Genomic DNA, 24,606 nt, shown 5'->3' with positions numbered 1-24,606 from the left:
ACTTTACGGCCTCTTTCTTGCAGAATTGAAGCGCTGAGCTGGGAGTAAAAGAACAAAGATTTGGCTAAGAAAATAGGAAGTCATCATCTTGTGATGCATTTTTCTCTCACAGACCTGTGTTTTGTGCTTTCTGTTTATCCCAATATACTTGAAAGCCAAACATCTAATAACGCACATACAAATGTACCCCTTCTTTTAAAGTATCTTTGCTTTCCTGGATATGATTAGTGGATGAAAACTTTCTACCAGATAAATACAACATTTTTTCATATAGCCCCTACATTCATTGTTAACCAAAATCATTTTCTTTTCTGGCAGTAAGAATAATTATTCCAGTAAAATTAACCCCTCATCTCATGTATATAATGCAAGATCTAAGGTTTTTTAAATGTATCTTTTCCCTCCCAGAGAACAGAGTTTAAATAGTGTGAATTCAAAACTTCAGTGGTTTCTAAATTGCAAGCCACCTAAGACTTACCTTCCACCTGCTCATATTGTTTGCTGCATTCTCATCAGAGAGGGAATTTGCGTCTCTGAACCAACAGATATAAAGTGCACAAGAACATCACAAAGTAATTACGAGTTTATGACATCATCTTAATATTACAAGGGAGAGAATGAAAGACCGGAGAGAAACGTGCGATTTCCCTTTTGGGAAAACATTAATGGATGCTTACAATCTGTTTTCTTTTGTTTGGATGTTACAACCAATAATACACTTTTATGTCTATAAATAAAGACTAAAGTTGAATAAATCCAACAAACCCCTGAGCCTACAGCTTGGAATCTTGATTCACATTCAAGGCCAAGAGTTATGAGTCATATTCGCAGAGAATGAGTTGAAGCTGCAAGATTTGGGGGGAAATTATTCCACGTGGTGATTATTTGGGGGAGCGATTACGCATGCATACCTGATCACAGCGTCACCTGTTCCAGCTAGCCCAACATGATAAAACATGGCAATTTTCTCTGTTCCCCTTTGCTCGCACAGCAGAGACTGATGCCCACAGCCTCACACCCTTCATTGTTCACGGTGCTTTCTAGGCAGAGGCATCCCTCGCTTCCCACTTTAGCTCTGACTTCTGGAGGTGTTGTGCGATGATTCACGTAAATGTCTTCACGACTGTACAGGTAAAGGAGGAGCAGCAGCTCTAATGACCGACAGCTGGAAACAACAGCTTCTGGAAGGATACTTCCCGTACTCGTGGATGGCTTTTCTCTTGGACCACCTCCACCCCGACTCTCCACACACTCGCTTTACACGTGTTAAATCACCATTGAGGCCATTGGGAAAGTCCTCCTGGGTTGTTCTAGACCACTTCTCCTGTACAGGAATGTCTTCAGAAAAGGGTGGGCTTTCCCTCCCTTCAGAGGAGCTCCCCGAGTGCTTTAACTCCCCTTAACACTGGCAACCCTTACAGTGATGGGGCCTCAGCCACCTCCCCAGGCAGTTCACTTCAGTGCCTAATTGCCCTTACTGGGAAGAAATGTTTCCTAATGTCTCCTAACCGACATTTTCCCCTTTCCTTAGTTTCAAGCCGTTACTTCTTATTAGACCATTCTCAACCACTGCAAGCAATCCCCTTCTTTCCTGAAAATTATTATTGCTCAAATATTTGTAGACAGTTAGCATAGGCTTCCATCTCTCCAGCTCCTTTTCCTGAAAGCTTTAAATGCTATGTTCCTTTAACCTTTCTTTATAGGTCATCTCTTCTAATCCTTTTATCTTTTTTGTCACCCTTCTCTGAGTTCTCTCTAATTTACAGTATGGATGTTCTCTTTATAATGAGGTGCCCCAAACAGTATGCCGTGCTCCATAAGTGGTTGCCAGGAGAGGCATGATTACAGAAACTCCATTTTCCTATAAGCAACACCCCCCTTCTCTGCTGTGTGCCCCAGTAGAGCATTTGTCTTTTTCACAGCTGCACTACATTATCTAAATACACTATCAGTCCCAATTCCTTCTCCCATTTGTCTCTTGAAGACATATGCACCTAATCCAGTGTTTTACTTTGCTTTCTACCCACCCCAGTCCCCTGAGCCCCAAGCCAGGATTGTTCACAACTTGAATCCAAGACTCCTTGAGCAATTAAAAGAAAGCTTTAACTCCTTCAGTTATCAAGGCCCTAGTCTATAATAAACTAGACACAGGTAATCGTTAGCTGTGACCCTTTTATTTATAATGCCATCAGATTGGGTTTATTTTTACAGCGTTGTTAGAGATTAAGAGCAAAGCTTCTGTCTTCATCACATTGGTTTTACTGTGGGTTAGGACCTATGGTGCCCCACTTCATTTCCTGAGACCCAAGCAATGAGCACAGAATCATTTCTAGTAAGTTCTGACTCTGATTAAAAAACAATCTTTATGAAATAGAAGCTAATAAAATTGCTTTCCTAATTACCCTGAGCTAGTTCATTTCCCAGCAAATATACTAAAATAGAGTTACTTGGCTCCGATTCACAAAATCTGAACCCAAGCTCATTATTAAGGCATTTAGCAGGGAAAAAAGCATGTGTGCATAAGATGCTGTCCCATCAAGCAGAATGCAAGAAACCTTTTGAAGTTCAAACCTTTGAAGTTTGAAGTTATTGCTGCATTTTTTTTTAAATGCAGGTATTTCTGCTAGGAAAAAATGTACATCGGAGTCATTTATATTAATGGAGCAGAGTACCTATACTAGTGTAATCTTTAGAGGAGGTTTTTTGTTGAGAACAGCAAATCTATTTAAGAAAAATATTTAGATCCTTTGCATTGTGCTTGCTAGTCTGCAGGCCATTATACGAGGCAGAGAGACTTTTCCGTAATAGAATAGAGTAACTCATGTCCCACGGCTATTTCCGCCATGACTTATGCCACTCACAAATCTCTTTCATCTATTTAAAGCGTGAGATTCTGATGACTGTAAATGTATGAAAATGTTTGGGGATTGTTTTATTTTCCTCTAAACGTCCTATCATTCATTAACATGGACATGATTTGCTAATATTTCTAATACATGCATGAATACTTCACTAACGGAGGTTTAAAATGCTCCATTCTCAGGGGGAAAAAACACAATTATCAAAATTAAGAGATACTTTAAGAAGAGCATATTTATTAACTAAAGGGGAGATATTTACATGGCAGAATCAGGTAGGTCAGAGAAGGAAACCTCTCCTCTGTTTGGCAATATGACACACCCGTTTTGTGTGACATTGCCAATAGAGTTACAGCTCAGGGTAACTGTAATATTAAAGTAAATACAGCCAGGACTGACTCAGAAACAAGAGCCAAGCCCCTATGGCCAGTACTGGGAATGCTAAAGCTTTCTTCCTCCTCTGTGGGTATTTGCCTGAAACCAATCTCTTAGAGCTCGGTCTCACAAATCTGAAATGGGGGAAAGAAATTGCCTCTGTCTTCTACCAGGGAGTGCAGCTCTTCTTGGGAAAATTTGTGAAATTCCACCCCCTGGGCAAAAACCATGGCTTTTTGTCAATATGCCCCGGGTGGAAATCTGACATTTCCATAATGATATGACAGATTTCCATCTGGGAAAACTGCCTTCTGTTTTCACAATGAATTTGAAGCAAGAATGAAAAATCTTTCACTTTTGTCTATAAAACTATTTAAAAGAAAAAAAAATCTGCACTTTTCCTGCCTTGAAATAATGGATTGGGTATTAAATGAGAAAAATCTGTAACTCTTTTGAGTTCAATCAAATCATCAGCGATACTTAGAAAGAAAGAGAAGAAGGGAACTATGTGGAGAATAAATCCTTCCAGACAAATTTGTTACTGTTTTTTGATAGTTACTAGCAGATGAAAGGAATAATGTGTACCTAGCAATAAGTGAATGTGCATCAATGATATGCAGCTGGAATTCAAGACAAGATTGACAGAGGGCATCAGTAAGTCTATTTTGTGAAACTGGTTCTAATTGATTTCGATGGGAGTATTGTCACATGGATTGAAAATTTGCTGAAAGATGATAAACAAAGAATAGCAATGAATGAAAAGCAAAGGGGATGACATTGGGGTTAATACGAGTTTTGATCTCATTCCTCATTTTAGAAATGCAACAGGAGAGGACCAACCTGCACAAAACTGGAATATGCAAATGTACTAAATGAACGGTGCTTCACTTGCCGATGAGAACTGAAAAACGGAATCTCCTTAGTGAAGTGGGAGGTAGAGGTTTGAGGAGAGAGGGAAATAGAAACCTAAGTAGGGCCCGGAAAAACTGGAGCCAGGACGTTTTAAGGGGAAACTATCTAATACACACAATGAATACGCAGCTCACTGGCTTTTGAAGACTGATCCAGGCTCAGTGTTTGAATTGCCTGTAGTCTTGTTTTGTTTGCCGGGGTGGGGGTTGGGTGGCACTCTCCCCGGCCCTCCTCTTCCTGACGTTGTCAAGTCCCTGAGTGACAATCAGGGGCTCTGGGGTGGGGTGGGTTTTCTTTTTTTCTGTGCAAAGTTAATTATCCCAGACTCTGAGAAAAACAGACTATTTTCCATAAGGCCTTAATGCAAACGAACCTTGCACATTCTTCTCACCACCTGAGAAGGCCATGAGCTGCTGCCATTGCTTCTGGTGGCTCGCGTGGTGTGTTGATGCTTTTAGTACGATCTGTAGAGTAGGACCATCCTGCTGGTCTGAAGGCCACCGACCAACTGAAAGTAAACACAAAAGAGGAGGGTATTACAGAAGAAATCAGAGGTAAAAGAAGTGGAGGAGGTGATTTGCTGGAGAAAGGCAAGTGTGTCTTGATGATTAACACCAGGTCGGCATGCTGAGAGAAGAACGACACAGACACAGTGAACGTGCGGCATCCGGGTTGCCGGCACATTCTAATGAGCACGATGGTCAAATGCCCTGGGTTTGCCATATGTTGTGGCCATATGCATATCTGGTGAACCAGATGCCCTGCTTTTTTTTCCCAGTATTGCACCATTTTTCTCACAGCATAAAGACATGGCTTAAGTGAGAAGCAGGAGGGGGCAGGGGGGTAGGCAATGATAGCTTGTTATTCCAAAAGGGTGTCGGACAGAAAACGTCCGTAAATTCACCCATCTTCTAATTCTGTTTCCAAATATTTAATGAGCACCTACTAGGTTCAAGAAAAGCTAAAATAAAATCGTGGGTGATAAGATTTTCTTGAGTTTACTAAGGAAAGGTTAGAGATACTCCTGACTTGCCGCAATTTCTCTCAATAAGCCCTCTCGTCATTCGGTAAAAAATCCTATGCAGTTTGCCATTTCTAACGTTTATAAAGTCTCTAAGAATTGATAGGGGGCCACTTATGCACGGCCAGTTTTCAAACTGTTCGCTCCATCTGGAAGACTCCTTCTCTACCCCAGTTCCCACCTCTTCTTCAATGCCACTCATTCATCCAGTTACTGGATATTTTTGACTGCCTTTGAAACTGGCACCATTAAAGACTCTGGGGTCACCAAAGTGAGCAAAAAAGACACAGTCTCTACCCTCACAGAGTTTACAATCTAGTGGCCTAGACATTATTCAAATAATAAAATAATGTGTAATTGTAACTGGGAGACATGCCAGCAAAGCGAAGTACCGGGAGCTATGAGAGTGTGAGACAGAGGGCAGGCCAATCCTGGAAGAAGGATGAGTCATCTTGAAGGCATCTCCTGCAGGGAGACCTTTCTGATCCTCCAAGTCAAGTATGCATGGGCACTCCTTCTCTCTCTTCCGGAATCCTGCAGCACATTGCTAAGCCCTTAACGAGGTCCATCCGTGTTATCTAGAAATCTGTGTGCCCTTCCCAACCTGGACGGCACACATTACATGTTACCCACCTTTGCATTCTTAACAGTGCTTTTTTACACAGTCAATAAATATTAACTGAAGTTACTATTTTACACATCTCAATTAATCATCAACAGAGAAAAGAAATATGAATGATATAAAACATCAGGTAATCAAAAAATCCACGGCTAAGTTTTGCCATGTGTCAAGCTATCCCAAATTGCACAACAAACTCCTGACAGAAATGGAGCTATGCTTCTGACTCCCAGGCCACTACAACTGATTGGCTTATAGGTTTTAAATGAAAATGAATTAAAAATAATTTATTTCAAGTATGTTTTGGCTCCCCTTGAAGTAGGTCCAGCCACCCTAGAGCACCAACACAGTGAGGCTTGGAGTTAGTACCTAAGTGAATTTCTGCTGTGGACCATAGTCAACATGCTTATGAATCAGCCCTATAAACAGTCCCTTACAAAAATAAAAACAAAAACACAGTCCCTTACACATGGCAAATACTCCAAGACCAAACGAAAAAGCCTTTGGCCAGATACCTCCTGAGAAAGAAAAGGGTGGGGGAACTGGCTAAAGAAAATGTCTAGAGGTTTGATTCAGGTACAGTTCAGATTTTTTTTTTAAATAAATTTATTTATTTATTTATTTATTTTTGGCTGCATTGTGTCTTCGTTGCTGAGTGCGGGCTTTCTCTAATTGCAGCGAGCGGGGGCTACTTTTCGTTGTGGTGCGCGGGCTTCTCATTGCGGTGGTTTCTCTTGTTGTGGAGCACGGGCTCTAGAGCGCAGGCTCAGTAGTTGTGGCACACGGGCTTAGTGGCTCCACGGCATGTGGGATCTTCCCAGACTAGGGATCGAACCTGCGTCCCCTGCATTGGCGGGCGGATTCTTAACCGCTGCGCCATCAGGGAAGTCTCCAGTTCAGATACTTCTACGTTTATCTCTGTTCATCTCCATCATAGACTCAGCAGAAAGGAGGGTATGCATACAGGCAGTGCAGTGAGGGCCCTGACAGATCTCCTTTGAAGCCCTGGGATTATGGACAGTGGTCTCTGAGTAGGATTTCCTACATAGGACTGCAAGAGAAATCATAGTAAAGCCTCAAAACAAACAGAATGAGTCTATCTGCAGAAAAGTACAGGTTGTGTAATACAAGATTTTTCTTTAAAATGATCTGAAGGAAACTAAAATTAGAATAACTAATCGGGTTATCATTCCATCTTAAATCTTGGATAGTTCCATTCCTTCAGGTCCTTGAGTGCTGGGTGGCATCTCACCACTCTCCCATTAAGCCCAAGTGAAGACAGGAGTTAGGCCCTGGTACCTTCGATTCCAACTTTCCCTCCTACAAGGAAAGGTTTCCTCAGTGAACGGGACTCTACAGATCAAGCATTGGCCCTTTTCGCAGCAGATTCTAAAATGAGTCCTCAGCATATTTTCTCCAGGTATTTGTAGAACGTGAGAGAGACTGCTTTTGATTTTCTGTAAATGGGTCATTTCTCAATTCCTAACTTAGAAAATTCATTCTTAGTATTTTCCTGCTCTGGGTATCCGGCAGGGGTTTGAGTGAGGGAAGTGTCAGAAGAAATGTTATGCCATAAGTTTAAAAACATTTAAATTATTCTCTTCTATTTTTCAAGGCCTTACATTATGTATCAGTGTAACTGAGTTGGTTCCTGAACTCTTTCTCTGGTTTCTTAATTGGACATTTTATAGATCTGGGGGTACATGTTCAATATGTCTAGGGAGAAAAATCTAACTAGCCAATAATATCAAAATAGGGCTGGAACCAGGAAAGAATCTCTTACACCTATAATCCTCCTGTTCTACTTTTCTGTACTTTTTTGGGGGATGAGGGAAGGAGTACAGACCCAGGGTCTGTACCAGCGAAATAAATTAGAGAACTGAGGCAGCTAGTGTAATAATCCAGTTCAAAAAAAAGATTTCGTGACCTGAATTTTACAGACTGGATGTCTAATAAGCACTTTTACCTGCTAATGGTTCTATTCTCCATGCCCTTGTCAGCGTGGGGTTTTCTAAGTCACAGTTCTTCGGTCAAAGATTTTAGGTCTGGGATCAGGTTGTTAACAGTACAGTCTTTGCAAGCATGGCAGAAGAAGCAGAAAGACATGCCTTTCCCTCCATTGACAGAATCAAGAATCTCACAGTCAATGTGCTGCCCAGAAATAGATATTTCTAATGTGAATCTAGACAAATGGCCAGTTACAATTTCGTTACCTATTGACAAGCAGTCCTGTACCTAGCATTGTACCACATGCAACATGTAAGTGTCACCACTTGGAGGAAGTAAGTACATTAGTCAGGGTCCCAGCAGGAAACACAGTTGTCTCCAGATGGTTCAAGCAAGGAGACTTGAAAGAAGGGGCTACTGACAGAGGAGTAAGCAGAGTTAAGGAAACAAACAAGGAATGAGGAATGAGCAGAGAGGCATGTAGGGACTCAGCTTAGAAGGCTGCCCTAAGGAATGAGGGTGGGAAGTAGTTTCCTGAGACCAGTGAGAGCTGGGCCAAGGGAGGGAGGCCCCGAAGCAGGAGCTGTAGTAAGGCAGGGGTGCAGCTTCCACTAGAGATGTGCACTCAAGGAAGCAAGGGGGTGGGCAAACCCACCTTCCCACCCCCCTCCGTCTAGTCCATGCCAGTGCCTTCCATTGGCCAAATCCAACCAGGGGCCAGGTTCAGCAGGACTTAAAAAACCTAACAGTGTGTTCAGGAGTGGGAAGCAAATGAAGAATAACTAGCGCAGTCTGTAATATTCTTTAGGTCATGGTAAGCTGAACTAGGACTAGTGCTTTAACCTACCTGAGGCACAGGGCCATCAACCCCACATCTTCTGTCATACGTCCCTATACCTCCCTCAACCAGCACTATGCGCTCTCCCCTGTCCAGCCTCTCTCCCACCACCCTTCCCACTCCATCCCTCTCCTTCAAAAACTAGTATTTGCCAAGACTCTCCTAACCTGACTGTCCTCCCCTAAGTATCAATTCTCTCTACTCCCACAGCCCTTAGCGAAGGTAACACCTCCTGTTAGAAGGTGATAATTATTAAGTCTGCAGTTTTTTCATCCAATAAGTGAGTAGTTATTGAGCCTTACTAGATACCTGGAACTATACTTCATGCCGAGGATACAATGGTGCATTAAAAGGGCAGAGTCCCTACACTCGGAGCTTTCAGTCTAGTAAGGTAAAGAACGGTGAGAACAGTCACAAAAATACATATACAATTACAAACTGTGTTAATGAATGAAAAGTACAAAGCACCTTGAGAATATATGGCAGACAGACCTAGTCTGTAGGTTATGGGTGACTTTCCTAAGAAATGAGGCCTGAGTTGAGATATGATGAATTGAAATCAACTAGGCAAAAGAAAGTTTGAGGGGTAGATAGAGAGTGAGACTTCCAGTGGAAATAGCATGTGCAAAGGGCCTGCAGGCAGAGCTGTACCGTTCTTTGATGAACTGATGGAAGATCCATGAAAAGGGTCGTGGAGAGCCAGGCAGAGGTAGCTCAGGAAAGCTGGAGCCTCATTCTAACACATCTATGAGCCATATTTGACCGAGTTTCTAGAAACTTAAAGTAGTTCCACTGAGAATAAACATGAGGCTGCAGCCTTTTTAAGTGCATGTTTCACCACTGAAGTCTTATAAAGATCACATTAGTTCCCCCAAATCTCCTTTCCAACAGTCACTGCTTTGCTGAATTTTGTTAAATAGCCCATTTCCCTGAGGCAGAGAAAATATTAAAGTGACAGGTCTCTGAGCTATAATATTCTGTGCGTTCCTCATATTAACTGATTATTCCAAGAATTGAGAAGGCAAAGGATTGAAGTTGTTTTAAAGAATAATTAAGAACTGAATGTTATTGCTTTTTTTCCTTGTCTAGATTTTGTGTTTGCTTGTGGGCTCTTTTGGTTAGTTTGGTTTGGGGTTTGTTTTTGCTCTTACCATGAAACAAGTTTTATATGTGAGCGGGGGAAGAGAGCGGTGGGCTTTTAAAAGACACCAGGTACATGCAAGGGGAGAGAGGACAGTAGTAAATGATCCCATCTTGCTCACAACCTTGTTTTCCTGGAACTCCAAAGAGCGCAGCCAAGTTCTCAAACCAAAGCTGTTTATTACCTTGTGTTCCCCCTGCTGGTCCCAGGCTCACAGAACCAAGGTGTTCACAGAGGTGAGTCTCCAAATTCTACCCCCTCTCTCTGCTACTTCTGGTTCCAGCACTTCCAGGAGGCCTCCCTACCCCTGCCTGCAACTCCAATACCCATTTCTCCAGTCCTGGAACTCCTCTTTCTCTTAACGCGCAAAGCACGGATTGTCTTTGCCGCTTGAGGCAACACGTAATTGCAGATCCTCTTTGTGCTCTGTCTCTCTTCTTATCAATATATTACCTTTGACCAGTCCATAAATTTCTCCAGGTCAGTGACCATGGCTCTGATTTCTTTTGAACCCCAGAGCACTCAGCTCAAAACCAGGCAAATTTTGGTGGATTAACCATCAGACATAAATGCTTGGTGAGCCTGGAAACAATTAGCAATTGAGAATAAAAATACAACCATGTCCAACCTCTTTTAAAAGACAGTATCACAGATAACATATTGCACAATATTCTTTGTCACCAGATGTTCAATTAATATTCGTTAGCTAATATTTTTTCCTTCTCCTTCTCTGCTACTTCTTTCCTATTGCTGACAGGGAGACCCAAAAGTTTTTGATCCAGGGCCTATATATAAACGCAGCATACACACACACACACACACACACACACACACACACACACACATCTCTAATCTCTTTCCTCTTTAAAGGAAAAGCTCCTTTTAAACACAATGACCATTCCATGTCCAGGAGACACAGGGCTATGTAGCCCACAAGGCCAGCCAGGTGTAATAGTCTCCCATTTCTCTGGGGTTGAACCCCTTCAGACTTCCTGTCCTAACCCCAACACCTCAGGTTATGGTTTCTTTTTTGCTGATATAAGCTCTGGAGGTGTCCCCATGGAGACATAAAAAGGCTTCTGGTTTCTACTTAATAAGGGAACTTGAAAATATGTAAGACCCTAAATGCATGGCCTCTGAGAGAATTTCCCCATGGGCCACATCAGGTGTAAGAAGTAATTAGGAAGGGCACAACCATACCTGAATTAAACTTAATATTATGCTTACATGCGAGCAAAACACTGTGCCAATCCTCAACTTAATTTTTAAAATTTTGTCTTTCCTTTGTTTTTCTTCTTTTTCTCCTATATAATGATAATACAATCGTTTTGTGCTCCAGACTTTCCTAGGCTTGACTATGTTATTTTTCATGTTTGATCTTCAAAATAATCTTGGACAGTAGGCATAGGAGAGAGGATAGTGGCTTGCCCAAGGTCACATAGCTAGTTAGCGGCACCACCAAGGCTAGAATATAAATAGCCCTCTTCACCCAAATGCCTATCTTAATGTAGCTCTCTAATGCCAGAAATATGAATTACAAAGTACGGGATAGCTGAGTCAGGGAGAGAATGTATCCAAGTCTTTTGAGGGCCAACAATACCTTGCTACCCCCCAAATCATCACGAAGCCCCTATATTGGGAATGCATTTCCAACTGGAGTGCTTCTATCCATGGGGCTTGGATAATGGCACTTTCTATTTATCTGACTGTCCACAAGAACTGCATAAGTAAAGGGATGCTTATAAAGTACTTGGAGATCCCAAAGTCCTAAGTGCTATGCTGATGATGCCAGCAACCACTGCAAGGTAGACTGTTTTACATCCAACAATTGTAAATACCAGCGGCATCTGTAATGTCTAACTAGAGCAACTTACAGGTTCTATTCTTAACTTCGATTTTGACTTGTTTCTGGGCCAGTAACTTAGATCCCTACCCTTACCTTAATGCACTGTTTATAGTTTAATTTCCTTTTTGTGGTGCTGTTTGGGGTCGGAATTTTTTAAAAACAATATGACTCAATTGAAATCAGATTTCCCCTAAAAAAGTCAAACAGATCACAGAGAGGCCCAGTCTAAACACTCTGCCCCATAGCCTGTGGTCATTCCATAGAGAATCCTATCTTTCCTTTGCTACCTTTTAGTTTCTACCTGAATGATTTGTTTTTCTCAGCCTTACGATGGTGCGGTATTGGGGTTGATAAACAAAGCCTCCTGAAAGTACATAGAATGTATTAGTATCACCCACAAAAACTTTGTGGGTAATATACTTTTTCCAGTCCCTATTTAGTCCTTCCTGATTATATTAACTCTACTCCTTTCCATGGTTAGGGCTGCCAAGATACGAACATAGAGATATGAATCTCTAAGGAAACCTATTCATTTGCACACAGAGCCAGCCAGCAATACTTAGGAAGTGGATTTAGTGCCTCCTTCTACACAGCTTCTCTGCTGGGGTCACGGCGTGAGACATTCTCAGTCAGAGCATCCTTTTAAGGACCTCAAGGAAACAAGAGTCCTGAGCTGAGAATAAGGCACGTGCTTATACAGGAGTGGAGAGGATGTATGTAGCCCACCCCCTGGCCACTCAGTTTCCTCAGAAGAGAATAAGACTTTAAAGAAATGGTGGTGGGAAGAGGACTGGGGATGGAAAGAATCCCAGGAGAAGGTGATCAGAAGGAGGAAGACGAAAACAGTCTAAAAGAAGGGAGACCACAATAGGTCCTGCCTCTTCCTATTCACTTGACTTAGAAAAATTGCTTAATCTCCACCGGTCTCATATTTGTTCAATCTATAAAGTGAGAAATACACTAGAATCCACCTGATAGCATGCGTGTGTGTGTCAAATATATAACATATAGGACTCACTTAGTAGAGAATGTGGGGTTTGGTGGGGTGTCCATACCAGATTCAGCAGTGATAACAACGCTATTGCAGGGACAGCCCCAGGACCCCAATCATCCTGGGGAGAACAGTGGAGAAGAGCAAAATAGAGAGGCTGGAGCATGCCAGGGACAAGCTCTGATCCCATGACACTGCCCAGAGTAGTCTCTGGGGACACTCACATCTCAGTGATGAGTTAATGAGATCAGGCATGCTGTATATACATTGTGTTAATTTTTTCTTTAAAGTTTTCATAAATGGACCAAGGCTGTGGAAGAAAGTCTTCTAATACCATTAGTAGTATATGTCTTCCATGCCACACAATTAGTTGTTTGGAGGGAAAGGAAGAGCTGTGAGACAATAAGGGGAATGGGGGAATTAACAAGAGAAAAGTTTACATTATTTTTCCTTCAGTAAAATACTTGCATTTATTGAACCATTTTAAGAAATCCTTTCTCTAGGATCAAAAAGTCTTGGCTCTTGAGTTGGAGATGGGAAGAGGGTGTGGGGAGGGGTGAGAATTCCTTTGAATTAAGATTATTTACAGAACAAAGCTATGTTTAATTGCTCTAATTATTTTTCAATGAAGAAAAATAATATCCTCACATATGTTTCAGGGAACTCAGTGATGGTTAAGGATATTACTAAGGATTTTCTGCTTATGTGCAGGTTTCAGAAGAATGCGAAACATTCAAAAGGTACGGTGCCCCTCTTTAAAAAAAAATCCCCCAGGTAGAAGACACAATAAATTGTATCTATTCTACAGAAAAGAGACTTTCTATTTTAACTATTTTTGTCTTTATTAGAGTTGAATTCCGCTACTGTTCTTCCAAAGCTGGCAACAGGTTTCTGATACTCAATATCATTATCTCAGTATATTAATTAGTTTTCAAGACCCCCAAGCAATAAAAACCTAGTCGTTCAAGGTCACAGTTTGACTTACTTACAATTGACAAATAACTTGGCAAACTCTGCACTGAGCCACTCCATACAATAGAAAATATATTGTCATTCAAGTTAACAAAAGAATCTTTCTTTGCCATCTCACTACAATGGCACTGCAAATGAACATCGCCTGAATAAAATCCTAACCACATTTTCACTCTCATTAACCACAGTAGGGTAGCACACAATTTGCCTGGCTCCTGCTTAGACCACTGTGCACCATTTTAGTAGCAGCAGTTTGATGGGTTTTATGGCAGGTGATATATGGAGTGGGAGTTTCGGGAGTCGTAAACAGAAGGCACTGTGTATCACAATGTGGTTTAGGGATATAATGGCTGTGTTGTAAAGCAAGGGATGACAGTACTGCACTAGTCTTGGGGTACTGAACCAATAGACCAAACAGCTCAAAATAACTCAAGTAAGAGTGAAAAAAGTCCTAGGAAGGGGTGTGTGTGTGTGTGTGTGTGTGTACACACACGTGCACGTTACAGGCCTTCTTCTAGCTTTCATTAATTACTTCAGATGGATTTGAATAGGAACTACTAAAACTGAAGTAAATCTGTGTCCCCCTGAAAAAACAGAACATTTCTCTTTCCTTCTAGCACAATCTTTTTCTGCCTTAACCACTTTCAGTGGCAAAATAATTAAGTGAACAGCTAGTCCTGGTACAAGGAAAGGAGCAGTGGAAATTTAGGGAAATTGATATGGAGGAGAAAATAACACCAAAATAAACTTTCTTTTCTTTCCAGGAGATCCCAACCTGGATGGCAGGGGGCTCAAATTCTGTCTGACTTACAAGGTCCCCTTCTGCCCAGACAGCAGGGAGACTTTGAGGGGTTTAGCAAGTCTTGGGATCCCTTCTGTTAACATCTCTCAGTGTCCTGGGTGTCCAAGACCCCAGCTGTCTCTAAGTTACTTCCAGTCGCTTTCTCCCAGAAGGCTGGGTCTGGTATTTTCCAAACCAAAAATGGCAACATGTGGTCTCTTTCAAAGCAGACTATGTTGAATCAACAAATGAGGGCTTGTGGTTACTCACCTGCTGTGTGGCCTTGGCCAACTCACAAAACCTCTCTGAGTCTTCATTTCCTTTTGGCACATTATCCTACCTTACTGACCTACTACAGGGATCATGTCAGATAGTGGCTTGAAATTCTAAAGCAAATGCCAATATAAATCATCATCTTTATCACCATCATTGTCATCACCATCCTTATCATGGCAGTATAAGGTACTGAGATATTAATGTGTGTTTTGTTCTCACTACATTTCCCCCTCCTTGGCTCCTAAAGAGTCGTCAGGCTCTTTGTGTTCCCTTACTTTAGCAGAGGATTGTAGAGACTGAAAGTAGAAATTGCCTGCAGAAAAATCCCTACCTGGCTTTTTTTTTTTTCCCTAGAAGTTTGAGCTCACTGAGACATAGGGAAAGAAAAAATTACTTTTGAGTTGAGAGGTTTCCCAAGACTGAGAAGGGACTGGAGGGGAGTGGGACTCCAGGGATCAGTTGCATTGCAATAGTGGTGACACCAAGGGGAGGTGACAGGGCCACTGGTGGGGAGTTGGCACAATGCACCTAAAGAGGTTGACCTTAGACAGGAAGGCTTCCAGCCTCGGCACAATTATGGTGCCAAAGAAGCACTGGATTCGCCAGACTCAAAGAAACCAAAGCAGGTGAGGGTGTGAATACTACTCAGGGTGGACTGATGCCAGAGGGGCCTAGAGAAACGCCTTTGGTCCCACCTCTCCGCCAAAATGAGTGAGACTGAATTTGTCTCTGAGCCCAATCAGATAAAATTTGATTTAAATAAAATAATACTGCACACCTGTGTTTGTGGCCTAAAGTTCAGATCTACTTTATTACCTGGATACTTGTATCAGGATGGGAAGCAGACCTCAACCATGATTTAAATTATACAATACGAGTCGACAGTGATATTCCCATCCCTGTTTACTTCACATTTGCATATTACTCCTTCAAAGATTTGACACAACTGAGGACACTCAAAAAGAATATACCACAACCCTCCCAAAAAAACCCACAAAGGAAATACAAGAACAAAGGCAGCCTCACTAGAAAGAGTTCTCAGCTTCCCAAGGGAACTGCTAGGAGGAGGACATCTCCCTTCGGAATGCTGAAGTTCCAACGCGTTTTTAAAAATCTCCATGCCACTGCCTCACCCCCCACCACCCTTTATATTTGCAGGACTAGAATGGAGACACAGCCCGCTGCACCTCAGCCCACCCCTAGGCCTCACGTCCTGATACCAAACTCCATCCGGGCCCATTGCCATGGTCTGTGTGGAACTGCTGAGGCTGTCACTTCATTTCCTCCTTCCTTCTTAACTAGGAAATGACTGACCCACGTGTTCCACGTATCTATTTATCAACAGATCATAAGACCAGTCTTCTGAGATCTTGTGACAGGTCCCATTAACTGTGAGCTACCCAATAATGTGTATAATCAGTTGTTAATGGCACTATGCTATTCTGTGATAGCTGGGCCATTAGTGAGTGTCAGCGCAGTCCCCCACCTGACTGATACGTGGCTTCGGAGAAACGGCACATTTCCATTCGTGATGGTTCCCACACAGGTGACAGGTGGGTGGGTGCCTTCCGAAATTACCCATTCTGGACACCTGGGTGTCCAGTCCTAGTCTCCGGGACTCCTATGGTAAACAGGCTTATGGGTGCTTGAGTTATGAGGGGAAACAATATGCCATTTGAAATGATAAAACTAAGTCCCAAAGCAAAGAGATAGGTGCCTCTCATCCTCAAGGTACTTTGAGTCACAGCAAGATAACTGACACTTTGGGGATAATCCTAAAATTTCAAGTCCTTCTAAAAACAGATCTTCTCAATGCCATTCTACATACAAATCCCTTATAAGGATCCAGCCATAGCTGTCCTCTGTGACTGTGGAGAGACTTCAACAAGTTCCATAGAGTTTAGAATTTTTCACACACACACACACACACACACACACACACACACACACTCCTTTTCAAATAAAAATGTCTCCACCACCAAACCTTGAATTCAATTCTCCATGCTTATTCCAAGACTTCCTCGGTTTCCTCTATATACGTTTTGTAACCATTTCATTTAAGGGACCAGGAGCAAAAAGTACCAAAAGCCTCAAGCAAAAGGGAAATGTACAAAACTCTATGTCATGAGTTTTCCCTTCGTGCTCACTACAAAATCCATGCCCATCACCCAGACAGGATGACCTCCAGCCTCAGCCCAAATTCAGACACTTCAGAAGTGTTCCCAGCTTAGACCTTCATAGGTCAGAATTTGATTTATTTGGGAAAGGAAAGTTTCATTGAACCTAGAAATCTGTCAACCGAATCCAGCCAATGCTCAAGTGATTTACATCTGCTCTACGTCCCAGCTCTGCCTATCAAAGGCCCTAGAGTTTTTACTGCTGCCTCCATAAAAAAGAAATTTAGCACTAAGGACTTGCCAAAGGGTCATCGCATGTTGTTGGAGGGAAATAAAAAATGAGATATTTGTAAAGTGCAGGGAAAAAGGATGAGGCTCAGCTTACATTCTCCCTCCAGTCTGGCTGCCAAGAAAGTGGGGCCTGGGTCTATTCTTTCCGGAAAAGTCATTTCCTCAGAACGACTGAGGAAACAAAGGTACTCCTAGGCCTCGGAGGGGAGGAGGATTCCTGACCCAGCTTGGGGTCCTAGAGGAATGACGACAGCCCTGGTCCAAATTTACCCCAGAGCGAGAGGGCTTAGGCTTGGTATGTTACAATGTGGCAGAGGTGGGGTGGAGAAGCCAAAGCTCTGATCATGAATTGCCTAAAACACCAAAACACACTGTTCAGAATCCTTTCCCAAGGAGAAGCGGATCTTTCAGAGGCATAAGCTGCGCCAACTCCAATAGAAACCAGACATCCAAGCCCAACTGCCCAACAGTAAAATGGCCGATAAGATGAGAATGTGGGGGGTGATTCCTCCCTGGGCAGTGATTAATTCCTTCATTAGGGGGGAAAATGCATTAAGTGCCCACTACATGCCACACACTGAGCTGAAGATTCAGAGATGAACCAACCAAACTGCAGCTTCTGCATTTCAGAACCTTGGAGGAGAGTGAAGAACCCTCATGGTTTGAAAGGTGAGCTCAAGGAATAGGACCAATTAGGGAAGCTCTGAGCCATCTCGATAAGATGATTCAGCTGTCAGTGCCTCCTGATGAACCTATACTGTTATATAATCTCACATCCTGATTCTGCCTGAATCTCTGCTTGTTCAGGAATGCACCCATTTATTTAATCATGCATGCATTTATTTATTCAGTCAACCAATATTTATTGAGGATCTAGTATTTTCTAAACATCATGCTACACTCTAGAGGGATAAATCTGAGCAAAACCAAACATGATTCTTGCCTTCATGGAGCTTATTAATAGTTAATTGTAAGTAAATGTAGAATTTCAACTAAGGGACACAAAGGAGAAATTCAGGGTGCTCTATTCGAGCCTAAAATGAGGAGGGAGGGTTGATCTGATCAGGGAGATCACGGATAATTTCCCTGATGCTTGACTCTGATTGGGAGGATGAGAAGATGTTAGGTACGTAAAAGGAGGAGGGAAGAGTGCTCCAGGCAGAAGCAACTGCAGCCACCAGAGCTGGGTGCTGTGTGGTGAGTAGCAAGACTAAAGTAAGGCCAGGGCTGCTGAAGCACAGCAAGAAGGAGTGCCTGGAAGAAGACAGGGCTGCAGAAGAACACATGGGAGTTGGATCACACACTTCAGGAACTGCGACTTTGTCCTGGGGACCACAGAAAACTTTTTCAGGCTGCCACATGATCATATTCTATTTTAGAAAAAGTCCCTCTGGTTGCAGGATGGAGAACAGAAAGGAAGGAAACCAGCATAGATGCAGGGATATCAGCTGGGAGTCATTTACAGTCCAATTTGGCTCAGTTAAGGGTGGTGCTGGAGGTGGGAATGTGGGAAAAAAGTGAACGCATTAGGAGGTAAAGGCAAAAAAGATTCGGATTGGATATGCGTGGTGAGGGGTTGTCTAGGTTTCTGGTTTGTGTAACTGGAGGGACAGCTGCCCAAACCACAGTCTGCATTGCGGTCTTGATCTATGTTCACCACCACTTCTCAGCTTGCCTGACCCTTTTCCAAGCTGCATGTGCTCAGTTCCTGACCTTTAACCTCAATAATGAGTGAGCTGGTCTCAACCTCAACCTTCTAGACCAGGTCTCCTGATGATGCCCTTCAGATATTCATCTGGCTTCACGTACCATGACATCTCCACACCTCTTGCTTAGGATCTAAGCAACTCTCACCCCAACCTCTCTACTTCCACCTCAACTTCAACCAACCAGATCTTTCCAGTTCAAGTTGCTGCACATTCTGCCACTCTGGTTAAAACAGGGGGCAAATACTCCTTCATGGCTGTTTGCAGAGACCTATCCCTGATAGATAACATTGTGTTTTCACGGTTGGACACACAAAAAAGACTCAATTCTCATCTATACAATAATGGAGGAATAAGTAATGGTGCTATTCATTGAACTACTATTTACTGAACACAACATTATATACTTTATATAGTTTAAACTACTTAAACTTCACAATATTGCCATGAGGAAGATACTATGATTATTATCCCCATTTTACAGATGAGGAAACCAAGGCACAGAGAGATTAATTAATTAGCCCAAAGTCACATGGCTGATAAGCGGTAGAAGTAGGATTCAACCTAGATGGCCTGACTCTGGAGCTAGTTCTCTTGGCCACTACCCACTAGTGCCTAGGACAGAGATTCAAATTTGTCTGGCTTGAAAACTCATGCTACAGTCATAGGTGTACACAGGCACAGGCTCTCCCAAACTCAGAACCCTGGTTATAGGTCTTGAATCCCTCTTGGTCCAGCCATATTCCCATCATTACAAAATGGAAGGATTCATCAAGTAACCCCAAGAAATAAAGCCTTCACTGTGCAGAATCAAAAGTCAAGTGTCATTTATTTCTAATGATTTTCTGCTTTTCTCATATATCAGTCTTTGCTATGGCTATCTCTCATTTTCTTTGGGAAACTGGATTCCAGTAGTGGTTATGAAATGATGCAAGACTGTTCGTCCCTTATACCAAATAACCCCACACTGTTGCACATTTGAGTTGGCTTACCTATTTATTGGTCCCTCCCTCCCCCTTACCTGTTACTTTTCAGATATCAAGGCTGCTACTAGTTCTATATCTCACACCTTTCTTCCCTTCTTGGAATTCACTGCTATTAATGTGTTGTTTTGTTTTTTTTTTTTAAACAACTTTATTGGTGTATAATTGCTTTACATTGTTGTGTTAGTTTCTGGTGTATAACAAAGTGAATCAGCTATACGTATACATGTATCCCCATATCCCCTCCCTCTTGTCTCCCTCCTACCCTCCCTATCCCACTCCTCTAGGTGGTCACAAAGCACCGAGCTGATCTCCCTGTGCTATGTAGCTGCTTCCCACTTAGCTATCTATTTTACATTTGGTAGTGTATATATGTCCATGCCACTCTCTCACTTCATTCCCCTCTTGAAAAATAAGTGGGTTTTTTCCTAGGAAGAAACATACTACTCTGAATAAGAGGACAGCTGCCCTCTTTGTCTGTCATACTTTGTATACTATACAATAAATCATGTCAAATTGGGGGTGACTCTCCTCCACTCCAACAGAGTAAATCACATGAGCTTGGAGACATATTCATTTTGCATATTAGATTACTGTTAATATTAATAAAAATAGCAAATATTACTGTACATTATGCCAGGCATTGTGATGAGTACTTTGCAGTCACTATCTGACTTAATCCTTGCATCAACCCTATCTGCTAGGTATAATTAATATTACTTTACAGAAGAGGAAACTGAAGTTTAGAAAGATTGTGTAACTTTCCCAAGGACACACAGATCAAAAGCTACAAAGCCAAGACCTGAACTCAGGTATCTTTGGCTCCAAAACCATTCATTTATCCAATACGTTAGACAGCTGGAAGACCATCTGAGAAGTCAACATCAACAGAAGTTTGTTAGAAATTTAGAATCTCAGACCCCACTCCAGACCTACTGCATTTTCATAAGATCCTCAGATGACTTGTATGAACACTGATGTTACAAAGACACTAATCTTTACCATTCCCCAGACTTCAAGCTTCAGGGCCCCTTCACTGTCCAAAATACATTGAAGAACTGGAGAAATAACCATAAGACCACCACTCTGTCTTACACTGGTGCCCACCCTGGGGTATGTATGTAGTAGGAATTAGAAGACTGCATGTTGGATGAACTGAGCATCTTTTCAGACCATCCTCACCCATCACTGTGACCATCCCCAAACCTATGCAGTTGCATCTTCTGCATCTCCAGCCACGCTTCCCCAAACCTTTAGGTGTAAACTTGTCTCCAGGTAGTCTCGCCAAGTCTATGCAGTTTGTTTTCAGCACTTGGTACCTTCCCTTCTCCTCTCCTTTTCCACAACACTCTCCCCTAATATAGAGTCTAGGCTTGCAAGATAAGATACAGGATCCATAATTATATCTAAATTTCAGATAACAACAACAAACATTTAGTATACATATGCCCCACGGAATATTTGGGACATACTATACAAAAAAATGTATTCATCATTTACCTGAAATCAAATTTAACTGGATGTCTGTATTTTCATTAGCTAAAGCTAATAAAAGGTGAAAGGTTTATGAGGAATAATATAGTCACAAGATTTCAAAGTATCACTCTAAATTGCAAAGGGAAAAACAAAAACCTACCATGGAGAGTACCTGCATTCACTACCTTAACCAAATGATCAAACTTAAGATCACTGATGGTGGGATGTCTTGACCCATGTGCCTCTGGGTGAGAAACAGTGTCAAGCACATAGCATCTCCTATAAAGCATCCAAGATATCAAGGTCTAATGGTAATCTCACCATGCTTTTAGAGCTAACTTCCAGTTATAGGAAATACAGGAGACAGAGGCACAAAACAAATTACACCAAGAGAATATGATGAAGAAAATCAGATAATGAGATATTATACAAGACAGCTGTCCTGGTCTATTTTTAAAATCTATACTATTTTTTTTTAAAGTGGGGTACTGTTGGACTTTTCTAAATTAAAGGAATCTAAAGAAACATTACAACCAAATGTACTGCATAAAACTTGATTGGATCCTGGTACTGAAATTTAATTAGCTATAAATGACATCTTGAAGACTTAAGAAATTATTCTTAGGTATAATAATGGTAATAGGGTTATTTAAAGGAATGTCTCCATTTTCAGGAGGTACATCAGAAGCATTAAGGCTAAAGTATCATGAGGTCTGCAACTTATTTTCAAATTGCTCAGTATATACATATGTATGTGTGTATATAAATTTCTGTGTTTAGCTATTTACAGATAGAACAAGTAACAGTTGTTGAAACTTGGTGGTCACTGTACAATTCTTCCAACTTTTCCGTATATTAGAAAATGTTCATAATAAAGGGATGGGGGAAAACTTTTCCTCAAACCTGAGAAGTCAGCCTGCTTCATAGGGCAATCCTATCTCTAAAATAATACTGCCAACTCTGCAAGATCGGAATCCTTATGATACCACAGAGGATCGGGTGTAGTGGATGAAAAGCTTTTCTCTATAATAGCAAGAAAGTATCTGTACCATGAATTTAAAAAGTGTAATCTGAATGTACCTGAGCTTCAAGTGTATAGACTCTAAATTAAGAAGCCCTAGGCATGTTCCTCATTCTAAAGACACAGTATCCTCTACCCTCCCGATGGCCTCACCTGTGGTGTGTACATATGTCCTGGGGAACAAAAGGGGTAAAAGAGCCCCCACACAAATCAGCTGTGCATCCCTAGCACCAAAAGTGTAATGAGTGGCCAAGGGTGAATGGCTATGTGTTATAATGACTCCTCTCTCATTTATAAAACAGAGGTGGTATGTAGATCAAATTAGTCACAAATACCTTTTCCTTCCCCTGTCATGTGACTTGCCCTGCCTCCCAGCAGGCACAGATTGCTTCCCCATCCCACTGTCAGACTTGGCCGTGATTTACTTTGGCCAATGACATGTGCGTGGACCTGATGCAGGACCCGATGTAATAATATCCAAGCAGAAACTTTAAAAGTGAATGAAATTTTGCCATTTGCAACAACATAGAGGGACCTGGACAGTATTATGTTTAGTGAAATAAGTCAGACAGAGAAAGACAAATACAATAGGTTTTCACTTATATGTGGAATCTAAAAATAAATAAATAAATATAACAAAACAGAAACAGACTCACAGATCCAGAGAACAATTTAGCAGTTACCAGTGGGGAATTGTGGGGAAGGGACAAGATAGAGGAAAGGGATTAGGAGGTACAAACTACTAGGTATAAAATAAATAAGATACAAGGATGTAATGTACAGCACAGGGAATATAATCTATAAAAATACTGAATCACTACGCTGTACACCTGAAATTAATATACTATCGTAAATCAACTATACTTCAATTTTTTAAAAAGGGATTACAAAGTTCAACCCACTCTTGCATTTTTCTTGTGTTGTTCCACCAATGAGAACAACATGTCCAGGATAAGGGATGCTCCTCAGCCAGGGTCCCAGAATGAGAAAACACACGAACAGACCCACAGTTGACCTTCAGCTTGGCACAGAGCTGCGGTCAACTTGTGGCCCTCACAAAATGCAAATGAGAAAAAAGTGTTTTACCTTGTAAGTCACTGGTATTTGGGGGGAGTTGTTACTGCAGCAATAGCTGACTGACGCCAAAGATAATAACAGTATGGACCTTGCAAGGTTGTTATTCACTTCAAATGACATAATGCCTGAAAGGCAGGTAGCACAGCATCTGACATATAGTCACTGTTCAGAAACTGTAAGTTGTCATGACAGGCCTGTTTCTCCAGGTGCATCCACACCTACGCCAAGCACACTGACCTGCCACGTTGCTGATGTTCAGCTTGAGTCTCTAACACACTGACACCAATTCGCCATAGACTAGCCCCCCACCAAAACTCTGGGTAATCTCTTCTCTCTGCCACTGCCCCTGGGCAATATGGTAGTCTGCCTCTGGGTCTTCCGTGTTTTATGCCTCTGGGCCTGTCTGCACAGTGCCTGGCTCTCCTCTGCAGGGCACCTGGGTGATGGCACTAACTCATTCATGACCTCTGTCACCCCTTGGTGCCCACTTTCTCAGCTAACACCACCTGGCACACCATTACTGCCTAGCTCCAGATTTCCAGGTCTCATGAATCTCTATCAGAAAAAGAAATGCATGACCTTTCTGTCTGTGCTATTTTGTGTGTGGGGGGGAGGGGTCATAGAAACTTCTTGCAGAGGTGCTTGGCTTCCTACCAATCTCTTGTTTTTAGTTTTTTTGTGGCCAGGGTTCAGGGGTGCCTCCAGGTGGCTGGGTCAGCTGGATTTCAATAAAGCTTTTCATTGTCCCAGAACTATGGTCCTTTACCAATCTCCCTGTGGCTAAGCTGGACCACTTCTACCAGACTTCCTCACTCCGTGTGTGTGTGTGTGTGTGTGTGTGTGTGTGTGTGTGTGTGTGTGTGTGTTTCTCTTAAAGCCCCACTGTTCTTCTTTGTGATCTGGTATCTGTTGGAATCAAACCCACTCAAGTTTTCCAAGTATGCTGGCATGAGTCTGAGCCTCAGTGAGGGAAAGGATTTACCTTCCTTCCCACAGGGCCACGTAAATCAGTGGATGGTCAGAGTCTGCACAAATGATGTGTGCGAGGTAGTGCTAGTTTCAAGGTCACCAATATCCACACACAAGTCTCAACTCACTCCAGCCATGACCTCTACTAACCAAGCATGGTTTCCACACTCTAGCTTATAAATTAATTTTCACAATAAATTGCTTTCAAATATTAAGGCATTCAACTGGATTAAGACCATGCTATGGAAGGAAAGTCCCCAGACCGGGGACCCTGGAATTGAGTATCTCATTCCCACTCCACGAATCTCCAGTCCTAGCTCTGCAGCTAGCTGGCCAAGTTGGCCCTGGATGAGCCTCTTCACGCTCATCTGAACAATGAGTGAGACCCG

General features: G+C 42.1%; 1 protein-coding gene across 7 annotated transcripts in view; it reads right to left on the bottom strand.

Moving 5' to 3' along the window:
- LOC309643533 (uncharacterized protein) overlaps nucleotides 1-24,606 on the bottom strand; it is a 455,314-nt gene that overhangs the window by 130,595 nt on the left and 300,113 nt on the right. For all 7 annotated transcript variants that reach the window (XR_014253791.1, XM_082426306.1, XM_082426307.1 and 4 more), the window contains exon 4: nucleotides 4,519-4,653. Coding sequence is in view for 6 of the 7 variants with exons in the window: in XM_082426306.1 (XP_082282432.1) it covers nucleotides 4,519-4,653 (135 nt within the window). In the remaining variant the exon portion in view is untranslated. The remainder of the gene's footprint in view (nucleotides 1-4,518; nucleotides 4,654-24,606) is intronic.

This window comes from Balaenoptera physalus, assembly GCF_965194825.1.
Source record: "Balaenoptera physalus genome assembly, chromosome: 15".
NCBI classification, from domain to species: Eukaryota; Metazoa; Chordata; class Mammalia; order Artiodactyla; family Balaenopteridae; genus Balaenoptera; species Balaenoptera physalus.
This window is presented reverse-complemented; position numbering and strand designations above follow the sequence as displayed.